This window comes from Chelonoidis abingdonii, chromosome 1 (assembly GCF_003597395.2).
Source record: "Chelonoidis abingdonii isolate Lonesome George chromosome 1, CheloAbing_2.0, whole genome shotgun sequence".
NCBI lineage: Eukaryota > Metazoa > Chordata > Testudines > Testudinidae > Chelonoidis > Chelonoidis abingdonii.
This window is the reverse complement of record NC_133769.1, coordinates 62225209-62237416: the sequence shown is the minus strand read 5'-3', so window position 1 is coordinate 62237416 and position 12208 is coordinate 62225209. Positions and strand designations below refer to the sequence as shown.

General features: G+C 39.0%; 1 protein-coding gene across 3 annotated transcripts in view; it reads left to right on the top strand.

The window, feature by feature from the left end:
• Positions 1-2165: 2165 nt before the first annotated feature.
• Positions 2166-12208, top strand: part of LRIG3 (leucine rich repeats and immunoglobulin like domains 3) — a 47889-nt gene continuing 37846 nt past the window's right edge. For 2 of the 3 annotated variants that reach the window (XM_075066004.1, XM_075066009.1), the window contains exons 1-3: positions 2223-2534; positions 9073-9144; positions 9364-9438. In XM_075066004.1, coding sequence (XP_074922105.1) covers positions 2341-2534; positions 9073-9144; positions 9364-9438 — 341 coding nt within the window. In that variant the 5' untranslated portion in view covers positions 2223-2340. Of the gene's footprint in view, positions 2535-9072; positions 9145-9363; positions 9439-12208 lie in introns of all 3 variants that reach the window. The other variant, XM_032795256.2, reaches the window with a different exon arrangement.

The window sequence follows — 12208 nt, the reverse complement described above, 5'->3', positions numbered from 1 at the left end:
ATTCAGTGTTATGATAAAATAAGTACAGAATGTTTTGCTTTTATTTTTCCTCTTGGATGTTAAAACTGCCAGCTTAACACTTCTGCTACTACTTATCTCTGAGTCACTGCCCTTGCCAACACTCAAGATAAGACAAGCTCGCATATTCCAAACAAAGAAGCACTTGCTGTTCATTCTGAGAACTGTAGTAAAGTGTGCTACCGAACTGTTCATATTCAATGTTGTTTTTCAATACATGCATTTGATAATTCACTGTGATGGAGAGAAAGATTTTCCTCTTTAAACAAGATTTAGATTACTTTGAAGAAGAGACAAATACTAAACTACGTAGTTAGCCATGGAATGTGTGGATGTATTTATATGTCAATATGCCAGTGTCACACTGTGCAGTGAAATCCTGGCCCCATTAAGTCAATAGAAATTTTACCATTGACATCAATAGCAGAATTAGGCCAATGATGAGTGGCTTTAAAAGTCTTGCCTGTGGTGTCCTGTCATCCTTTTTCCACTGACTCCGCTGGCTACCATGACACCAGGTACATTCCAAAACAGCTGTCTGGAGAGCAATTTGTATCTGAAATGTTTTCAGCTTATATGATTTAAGTGCTGCGGGATGGGACGATTTGTTTACCAGCAGTGTCCGCAGGTTCAGCCAATCGCAGCTCCCACTGGCTGCGGTTCACCGTTCCAGGCCAATGGGGGCTACGGGAAGCAGTGGCCAGCACATCCCTCAGCTCGTGCCGCTTCCCGCAGCCCCCATTGGCCTGGAACAGCGAATCATCGCCAGTGGGAACTACGATTGGCCAAACCTGCAAACACTCCAGGTAAACAAACCGTCCCGTCCCACCAGCGAATTTCCCTGATGGGCCACGTGCTAAAGGTTGCCGATCTCTGTATTAGAAAATAGTTTTTAACCACCATTTTAACACATTTATGCCCCATTCATAATGGCATCAAAAACATGCCAACAGAAAGTATTTTTCCAAATGAGACTAAAAATGGTTTCCCCACTTGTTTTTTGTAGAATAGGTGGGGGCAGAAACAATAAGACAATGAGCCAAATCTTGGCCCTACCCAGCTGTGCAGTGGAGCCACCAAGCATACAAGACCCACTTGGTTTCCTAGCAGCAAAACTGCAATCAGCTCCTGAGGTGGCAACTGTATGTTCTGGTGAATATTATTCCTCAGGTGAGTGCTAGAGAAGCATATAATTTACATGAGGTCCCCAACCTGGAGTTGCTTGGCACTCTGCTTCCAGGCCATGGAATGTGGTATAATAGATTCCATTGTAGAATCAGGGTATGTGGGACTTCTGAGCAATAATTAATATTGACTTATAATATATAGGCTACCTCAGTCTTGGGAAAGAGATGGGGAAAATATTGTCCCTGACTCATTTCCACGTACATCAACTGAACGTGAACTGAAGCGAAGAATTTGGAGTCTGATCACTGTTCTGGCCCAGCTATGCTGGAACCTGGAGCGACCAAAGCTAACCTGTCATCACCTTTTAAGTTCTCTGAGCTTGTGGAGAATGGTTTGACTCTGGCATTAAGCTGGAGCCCTCAGAATTGCTCTAAGTGCCAGTTGGTGTAATATCTGAAAGGTCCCAGTATGCCGTTGCATGTCCTTCCATGCACAGGACCCCTTGCTACTGAGGACTGAAGGGTGTGGTGTACCGGATTCATCCTTTGCTGGTGGAAAATCCTCAAGGGGTGTATAAAGCCCTGGAAGGGTGCAGAGTGGTCTTAGCAGGGGCTAAGCATCTGGCCCCATTATCGATAATACCCTTCCTCTGCCATTATCCGGCAGCCTTTTATCTTTTTTGTATCTCCGCATGGGGGGGGGCCCTCTGGGTCTACGCCAAGAACAAAGGGTAGGTAATACATTCCCGGGGTTGGGAGCAAGGTTGGGATTGCCGGCTTCTTCACACAAGGGGGGGGGAGCAGGTGAGGGAATGGTTGGTTCAGGTGAATACAAAACGATTGGCGGCTGACTTTGCTAAGTTATTGAACAGTGCCTGGCCGGCGCTACAGCCCCGTGGCTCATGGCACACCTTTCCCCCCCTTCCGGATTCACTCCCCACTGCTTGGCCCCTCGTGGGCTAGTCCCCCGTCCGCAGGCTGTTGTTGTCAGTGGTCCCGGGGGCGGCCGGCTCAGGGGAGAGGCGGAACGTTGTGTGGTGCTGCTGGGACTGGGCTGGTGGTGATTGCAGCGGGCTGGGCGCTGTCTGCTTCTCTCCTGCGGCCCGGGCATGAGCGACCTGCCGCCCGCCTGAGAGCGCAGGTTGCGCCCGGGCGCGTGGGCGAGAGCGGGGCGCGGCCAGAGAGCAGCCCGGCCATGAGCTGCCCGCTCCGCGCTGCCGCGCTGGGCTGCTGCTGCTGCTCGGCGCCTGGCGGGGAGCTCGGCCCGCCGGCCGGCCCCGGCTCCCCCTCGTGCCCGGCTCCGTGCCGCTGCTTCGGGGACCTGCTGGACTGCAGCCGCCTCAAGCTGAGCCGGGTGCCCGAGCGGCTCCCGCAAGGTGTGGTGCAGCTGTGAGTATCCGGCGGGGCGGCAGGGGGACCCCAGCACGGCTTCTGCGCCGGGTGGGGGGCTGGACATAGCCGGGGGGGGGGACCCCAGCCCGCTCCGTTACCGCTCCAGGCTCCGGCAGGGTGCGGCAGCGCAGCAGCCCCCGAGTCCCTCTCAGCTCGGGGACTTGTTTCTGGGCTGGATTTGGAGGGTCTGGCCCTACAGCTGCGGGGGGAGGGGAGCTGCCTCCCGCCCTCCACATCCGTAGTGAGTGGCGTCCCCAGCGCCCCGGCTGCAGCCCCTGCCCATCAAATATCGGCTCAGCCAGGGCATGGGTCATCCAGGGGAGCGTCTCACCCCGCACGTGACCGCTGCCTTCCTTATCCATCGCCCCTCCGGCCTCCTCCTACGCAGTACTGTTGACTTGGGGGCACGGGACTCGGGACGAGGGGGAATGGTCCCAATCACAAAATTCCCCAAAGGAGAAGGGGTGTAAGGCCCCTTTGTCACTTACAGGGCGCTGCAAGGGGCTGAGTGTTTTAGTGATGGAGAAATTTTTTTATAGAGGCGAATAATGCGGGACTAGAGCTATTGGAAGTGACTTGTTCTTTCGCAAGTTGGGGCAGAGTCTGATATCCTGCCAAGAGGATGAAATAAAACTGATACTAAACTGAAATCTAGGGGGTTATATTGGAGGGAGGGCTGGGGAAGAAGAGAGATGCTAAGATTGAATGTCTATTTCTGTTTTAAGTTAAAAAAAACACCAGGAAAAAAAAAACCTTCTATAAGAAAACTGATTGCTAATAGCAAAGAATCCTGTAGCACCTTATAGACTAACAGACGTTTCGGAGCATGAGCTTTCCTGGGTGAATAACCACTTCATCAGATACATGTCATGTATTCACCCAGGAAAGCTCATGCTTCGAAACGTTTATTAGTCTGTGAGGTGCCACAGGATTCTTTGCTGCTTTTACAGATCCAGACTAACATGGCTACCCCTCTGATACCTGATTGCTGATAGACATTGAAAATAGTTGGGCCCAGAAAAGTTGCATACTTCTGTTTCCAGACAAAAAAGTGCATTCTAGTGACATTATCTAATGAACATTCTTTACAGTTACACTATGCTTTGCAAAAATGTATTTTTTGTTGGTAGTATCAAATTGCTATATTAGCTAGTGTGGAATTTATATCATCTTTCCTATTGATCTTTTTTTTCTCTAGTAGTTTTAAGAAATGTATTAAGACGACAGCTTATTAGTTATTTTAGCAAGAAAAACTTGAAGACTACTTAGTAACAAATATTAAAGTGTCATATTTAGAATATATAATTTTAGTAATGAACATTTTTGAACAAATCATAAGTTTTTGACATTTCTTAAAAGGAAGAAAAAATGATACAATCTGGAACCTTTTTTACATTGATTCTTAATTTCTTTTCATATGACTTCTATATTTGTCTTATTAATTTTCTATTAAATTTCAAAAACAGAGATAAAAACTTTAATGTAAACAGGAAGGCTTTCAATTAGTTTTGACTAATTCTGTTCAATTGCCTCATCTGGAGGTCATGCTTCTTTACTCATGAAACATAGATGGGTGTATTGACAACATATGGAACTGAACATATGAATGACTTTGGGAGGTGAATATTTCCATGAGTAGCATTGGACAGCATCTGAGAGAGAAAAGAAACTTAAATTTTCCTTTTGGTTGGTATGGTTAAGATGTTTCAATTATATACATATTGAACAATTTATTGTTCTACCTATTGAATGTTGATCCTTCTGGTTCTTTTGAGTTGTCTCTATAAGATAAAATAAATCTTTTGACAAAACTTGTTAATATGTTAGAATATTAGCATTCCTTTACCATAGTGCTGTTAACTTGATGTTTGAATTTAACATTACAACAAACTAAAACCAAGGGGAAAGCATAGAACCTTTAACTGGAACTTATTTCTAAATGTTGTCTTAAAAATATATGTTGTGTTAACATAAATAACCAAATGTGTTGTCTTTTGCAATTATTTTAGTAATAAGCACTAAAATAAATTAGAGTTTTCTGGTTAGCACAATTAGAAGTGTAAATTGTTTTTATGTAAGTTCACATTCCTTTAAAGAAGTGAGAGAAAATAAGTTCCATTTGTATAAATAAATACTGGGCCTGTTGTAAGACATCCTGCTGTGATCACTCATTGGACAGCTGTGTCATTTGGTCTTAAATTAACAGGAGTACATCTTTGTAGGTGTCACCAAACCATGTGGTTTGGCTGCTTTTGTGTAAATGTTTCTTTTGTTTGTGTCAAATTCCTTAGAAGTACCCTTAGAAGTACTCTTGTTTCTTTCTTTCTTCTCTTCCCCTTAATAAGAGTGCAGAACCTCCTCCTGTTCAGTATTTGGAATTTTGACTGCTCAAGGTGCAAGATTATTGGTTACCTGAAACTGAAAATTGAGTTTGAGTTAATGTGGTGATCGTTACTGCAAACTATTTACTTACAAATAGTAACAGACTTTGTGTATTTTGTTGACAAATAGAAGAAAATGTATATAATCTCGAAAGGGAGTAATTTAGTTCAAAAACTGCCAAGCCCCATTAGAAGAGATTGTAATATCCATTAGACCTAATTCTCCAGACCCTTGTGGTTCAGTGGGAGTTCTTGCATAAGTTAGAACTTCAGGACTAAGCCCATATTGAATGCTTTTCTCTCCACTTCTGTCTCCCTATCCCCCAATGCCTCCAAAAAGTCTACTGATATATAGCATTATGAAGTGATGGCTCGGTCCAGTCTCATTTAACTTCTCACAAAATTAATTGAATGTTGTGCAAAAAATGCTGGATCAGAGCAGACCTTATGACTACAGACAGTGAAATTAAGAAAATGAGCTTCACTGTCTGAAGGTTGAGTGTTTGCATTCTGTTACTATGCTGTCAAAGTTGCAGTTGCTCCATTGATACAGAAGCAGCCTCATGAAATGTAGTGTAAATAGAGGACTCTGACCAGCTTTACTGGGGATTTTAAAGTAAAGTGAATCATATTCCTTAGTGCCATCTTCACATAATTTAATTGAAGTCCATTGAAAACAGAAAACTGATAGATATTTGTAATGGCTTTGTATATAAATATCCTTAAAGATAGATTTCAGTTTACTTCTAGCATATGTGTTTTGAGATTGAAAGAATGTTGCTTTGTTAGAATTAATGTTTCAAAGCCAGAAATGGGGGAGGGAAAGCAAATACTTGCCAATGCTTTCGTTATTTTTAAATTCTCATTGGAATTTTAGAATATGTCTTACCAGGTTCACCTCGGAATGCCAAAGCTGTCAATGAAACAGAAGGGAGCATCTAAAAGATGGTTTCAGCTAGTGTTTGTACTGCGTTCTTAGTATTTACATTTTATAAATCCTCTAGTTCTTTACCAGAATTGCCTGAGAAAAAAAAAACTCCTTATGGTTTTCACAGCTGTTTTTCAATATTTTCCAGACTAAAACTTTAACATAGCAAGCTGATTTATGAGTCACTTTGGATCAGTGTCTTAAAAAGCCAGGCTGTAGCTGTTTTGTTTTTTAACTTTCCTGATTTCTGCTGAATTAGCAGCTCTAAAGGCCCCAGTGGGATTGATTAAGAAGCTGTTGCTGGATTTGCATTTTAAAATTGCACTTGAGGCTCAGGTTTCTGAGTTCTCTAAGGAAGAAGATGATAATTGCAACTAAGTGTTGTAAATTAAGTTAGGGTCTAAAAATTGTATTTATATAGTGTGTGAAAATGGAGAGGTACCACCTCTTCTGTATTAGGCCTTTCCTTTGGTTTTTCATTACATAAATATTAACACTTTAAAGTTGCAGTTCATCTTTCCAATGAAGAAGCCTAGTATGAAAGATTGTTAATGCAAAAGTAACTAAATATGAATAATTTTCTTTCGTAAAACAGGTTCTTAAAGGACAGGGCCAAAGAGGCTTGAAACACTGCAGCACATAAGCATTACTGTTCTGTTGCAGTATAAATTTTTAAGTGAAGAGTGGAATTATAGTTTCTACTGTCTAGTAAGAATTTCTGAAATGTAAATTTGGTGTCTATAAAGTCTCTGAATTCAGTCCCCATTACATCTTTCATGACTCTTAGAATTCCAGTAGTAAAAGTAACCATAGGAGAGTTTTTCTTTCGCCATTTAATATGGTTTTAGCGTGAAGGAGAGAATCAAAAATGGAAAATATTTTGCAATGTTAGTATTTAGTGTTTCCCACTCCTATTTCTAAGTGGAAATAAAAAAACAAACCAAAAAACCAGTCCACTTGCACCTCATTTTCTTAGTGGGTTTTAATTCAAAGGCAGTAGTTAGATTTTGTGGGGTTGTGTTTTTTTTTTTTTTTTTTTAAAGTCTATCTTACATTTTTACACCTAGGGTTTATGAGAAACTATAGATTTAAATTTCACCTAAAATACTTTTTCTAATTGCTAATTTTCTAACTGTAGTTGATTCACATTCAAAAGTTCTGTCTTCACTTATACTTCACCTGCAAGGAACAAACTTCCCCATAACATTTCTAAAAAAAAAAAAGATTAAAATTGAAACTGTGGCCTTATTAACTGCTTTTTGCTTTTATTGTGTGTAATGTTAAACAAAAAAAATACACGTGTCTTTGAGAGAGAAGGCTCCGAATTGACTGTTTTTGTTGTTACTTTTATCTCCTATTTTAAAAACTGTTGTAAGTGAATCAATGTGGAGTTTCTAGAGGTATATATTTTAAAAAGTAGATGCCATATACAAAATTTGTGGGTATCTGCAGCATTAAAAACACAAATTTTGTTTGAAACAAAATGTAAGTTGTTACACTCATGGCTGCCTTGATAGACTCCATATGGATGTGAGCTTGAGCTATGAGTGAAAGTGTCTGGCTCCAGTGTGGTGATCATGCACAGCAGTGGTTGTAATTGCAGGATTTTTATAGTTTAAAGACTCTGCCAATTTTTTTTACATGTTATAACTCTAGCAGAACAAATCTACTCACGTCTGTTACTCTCTGGTGGGTCCTTAGGCAAACATGTTTTAAATAAACCTTTTGCAGATGAAATGAAGAAATGCAGGTTTTTAGCAGTGATGTTGAAAGCTCTTAGTTGAAATAATTGCTGATTCCTAATTCTTGTCTAATGATGATTAGCAGTAACATATTAGACTCTAATAGCCATGACTTCATAGAATTTTGACTGCTGTTTGCATACTTATCATAATCCCTACAAACAGACCAAAGCCAAATATTGAATTAAGTTTGAGGTGGTGGTGGGGAGTCCTTACTAACTCTCTTTTACAGTAAAAAGTTTAATTCAGATCACTCTTAAAATCTATTTTTTTGTTGTAGGAGACTTCTTCAAGATTTGTTTTTGAGTGAAAAGGTGAAGATGTCAAATTAAATATATGTGTGTGGTTTTTAAATGCAAAATAAATGGATTTTTCTCAATCTAGGTTCTGATGGATGGCTAATTCTTTCACTGTTTAAAAAACCAGAGTAATCTTCCACTTTAAGTGTGACCAACCTCATTTACAGGAGAGCTCAGTCATGCTAACAAGACTAACATTTGTAGGTTTTTTTTTTTTTTTTGAAAATGTTAGAACTGAACTGGTTTCCCATCTTCAAGATGAAGCTCCTTAGGTGCTTAGTCCATTTGATGTCTCTGGACGCAGCATACACTGCTCATTCCAAGAGGACACATGTAGAACTTCACTGACATCCTTTGCACTTTCTGATTAATAAAGCATGCTAACATGAAGCCCTGTTGGGTTCTCAGTCTGGCATGGAAGAGAGCTGAATTTTATGGCACAAGGTTGTTCCCTTAAATACAAGTTTTTATGCTGAAGTTCTGAGTAGAATATAGACTAGCTTTTAAATGTAGGTTGGTTTCAGTCCTATTTGTCTATTTACAGCTGCTGATACTACATATGATCAGTATTAAATTTGTGTACATGAGAATAGGATTCCAAATCAAATGAAAACATCAATTCTGTTTACATGCTTCCTTGTCTGTTGTGTCTAGGCTTCACAAGTTGTTTTAGATTATTTGGTTAAAAACTATAAATGAAACTAACACATCCTATTCTTTTGAGCCTATATTAAAATGTAAGACTCAAGTGCAGCTGCATCTGTGAATTTCTCTTATAGTAGCCAAGAGGCTACTTTACCTACACTTTTTTCTGTATGACATGGTTTCCTTGACAATGTGTATACATGAAGCTTCCCATGTATGTTAAGACTTTTTCGTGCTATTGCCTTTTTAAAAAATGAAAGGGATTGTTCAGTCACAAAACACCACATACAAACTAAGGGCCTTTCTTTCTAGTTATTGGCAGTGGTCAAAGCATTTAAAATCACCTTCCTTGTTTTCACATAACAATACTTGAGTGAGTTTCTATTGTAATTTTATCTGTAGCAAAACTATACTGTAGATTTTTATATATTTAGTGATTAATTAGATTGCAGGTTCAGTCTAAATATGTATTATGAGAGCTAGTAAAAATATTCCTGATATTTCAAAAGTGACATCTCATCTATTTTTGTAATCTCCTAGGGACTTAAGTCACAACAGATTATCTTCAATCAAGGCCAGTTCCTTGAGTCACCTTCATAGTCTTCGAGAAATGTAAGTGATTTGTGTTTGTTTGGGTATAAAAATAATGTTTTTTTTTCTGTAAGGATGGCTCTCTGATAGACAAAAGTATGTGCTTTTATAGTGCTGTGTGCTGCAATAAGTGAGTTTATAATTAACTTTGAATTTTAGGGGGTATTCAGCAATTTAACATATATAGCGTATGCACTCCTTGTTTATGTTGCAACGGACTTTCTTTTTTGATCTCAACAGAAAACTGAACAATAATGAATTGGAGACTATACCTAATCTGGGACCAGTCTCTGCAAATATTACTCTTCTGTCCTTGTAAGTAGACTTTGATGGCACTCTTTCTAACTGTAAAGATGAAAAAAATAGTGGAAATTTGCATTGATGTTAAAGTTAAACAAATTGGAAGTTTCTCAGATTGTGGTTGGGAAGTTGCTTATGTTATGTTGCATCAGGTTATTTAAAAATATATATATGTGTATGTACACAGATGCTTGTGTGTGTACACATGAAAAATTAAACTTAATCCTAGTAGTTTTTGATGCTTCCCTAAGATATAGACAAACTGTATTAGTATTAATTTGTATTGTGGTAGTGCCTGCAGGCCCCACCCACAGTCAGGACTCTGTTGTGCTAGGCACTGTACAAACACTAGTAACTAGCATGCAAAAACATGTATAATGCAGGCCTTCAAAACAAAAGTTTGTGTAACCTGCATGAAATTCTGCCTTCTATTGATGTCCATGGCTAAACTCCCATTGACTTTAGTGGACCAAGGATTTCACCCCTTAATTTTAGGACACGTATATGATATGTAGACTAGGATTCAGAATAAATCACATGCCAGTAATTTTGCTACGACTTGTTTGGTCTATCAAGTGTGTGAGAAAGAGGGGGAGAGAGAGAATTATTTCCTGTTATTGCAGATGTTAACAAGCTTTTGTTTGGTTTAGTTTGCATGCAATTATGTTTATAATGAACCATCATATTACTAAAAGTATGTCACCTGTGATCAAAGGCAGAATTTTTACATTCAGGAAAAGCAGATATCAAGTTAAAATGAAGGGACTCAAAACAGAGATGACTTGATTTTCATTTCAATGGGAAACTTGCATAACACTTACGCTTTCTTTTCTGTTCATGGCTTTTGATCAGCTTTCATAAAATGAGAATACTTAAGATAGTAATGTCTAACTGCATTTTAATTATTTTTTTCATAAACTGTCCAATACCTACATACTAAAACATGGGTATTTAGCTGAGGGGTTTACGAGCAGGATTTTTTAGTGTTAAAGCTAGTGTTGTTTAGCCCTACTCATAATACAAATTGCAAGCTTCCTTGCAGAAGAGGCCTCTGAAGAGTTCAAACAATACAGTACATTTTGGGAAGCTGTTCAATTAAATTGATCACTGTTCAATTGCTTACGTCTGGTGATTTATAGGGGGTTTGTTTTTACTCTGATCCTAGGTCAGCTAAGTCAGCTGGTGCAGCCGCTGTGTCTGCACTGCTCTGTTTGAATAAGAATTAGGTGACATTTGATACTGATGTGGTTTTTCTACAGATCAGAATCAGAAAAGAATGAAAGAAAAAGCAGATGGTGTCTGACAAATAACTACTGAATTTAAACACACTATCTACTTTCATATTACATTAGTGTTGATGCTTTTTTTTTTTACAGTGACACATCATTCTATAGTTTAATTATTGTATTGCGTCTCAAATATACATTTAACTATTAAGTGTCCTTCTTTTTAAGAGTCTATTTACCATGAGATTAGAAATCTTTGCATAATAAAGCATTAGAAATCTTTTCTATCTTTGTTTCAAAATGTATGCAAAGTTGAGAATTTATCCTAAAGCATCCTCAACCCCTTTCCATGGAAATTAAACTCTAGCTCAGAGGAACCTAAAATTATCCTTCTGCAGCTGTGAAAAGAATTTTTTGATTAAAATTAATTAATCTAGCCACAACTGGATATTTGTCCCACACTCATGGATCACTAGCTTAGTTTCGTTTACCCACCTGGCCAAACATGGAGAAATCTTTTTATTAGATTTGATTTGTGTACTGTGTTCTGTGGTGTTTTTTAATTTTTAAGTACCTCTTAAAAGTGTTTCAGCTGCCATGCACTGAAGGTATTTCTTGGGAGCTGGCTTGTTGCCATTCTGCTTTGAAGCCCACGCCATACCTATGTATGATGTCAGGAAACTCCCGAGTATGCTCAGTGGAGCTGAATTAAAGTTACTAATGTTTACCATATATCTCATGACTACTGTAGAGAATCATTGGAATTAGAAATGGAAGAGACCTATTAAGCCATCTAGTGCATTCCACTATCAGTGTAAGACTGATTTGTAGAGCCTATTATGTAATCCTCTGTTGGAATGGGTAGTCAGAAAAGAAAGCTAGAAAATGGTATTTCATGGTTCAGGGAAAAAAATTCTCTTGCCCCTAAGGTTTTTCCCCCAAAAGACCCCTCATAAACTAGGGATTGTTAATGGCGCAGAGGGTCACAACTTCATTAAATAAACTAGTATATGAATGAACATACTCTTTGCAGCAGTGGATGGCTGTAGCTGGTTGGTAGGTTTATAAAAGAATGTACAATGTATCATTATCACACATCAACACATGTATCAGTCTAATGGCATAATTTTTGTTAGAGATAAAGAAAGAAACAGAGTAGTGCTTGACTTTTTTTCTCATAGACTTTAAGGTCAGAAGGGACCATTATGATTATCTAGTCTGACCTCCTGGATAATGCAGGCCACAGAATCTCACTCACCCATCCTAAATTCAGTTTGTAGTGCTGGCAGTTTTGGGAAAAAAACAAAACCAAAAAACCTAATCTTATAAACTAAGCTAATTTGATGTATATAAGTCAGTGGAAGAGAACAATATACAGCAGTATGATGTAACTCTTTAAAGATGGTTTTCAGAGACTGCTTGAAGCAAACTTGTGATGAACTCTGTAGGATCTTAGTTTTCATGGAAAAAGGAGATTGTGAAATCTTCCCAATGCAAGCAACTATTGTGTTCCTTAGTCTTGGTTCTGACTCTCAATAGCAGAAAAAAGGGCGTGTGAA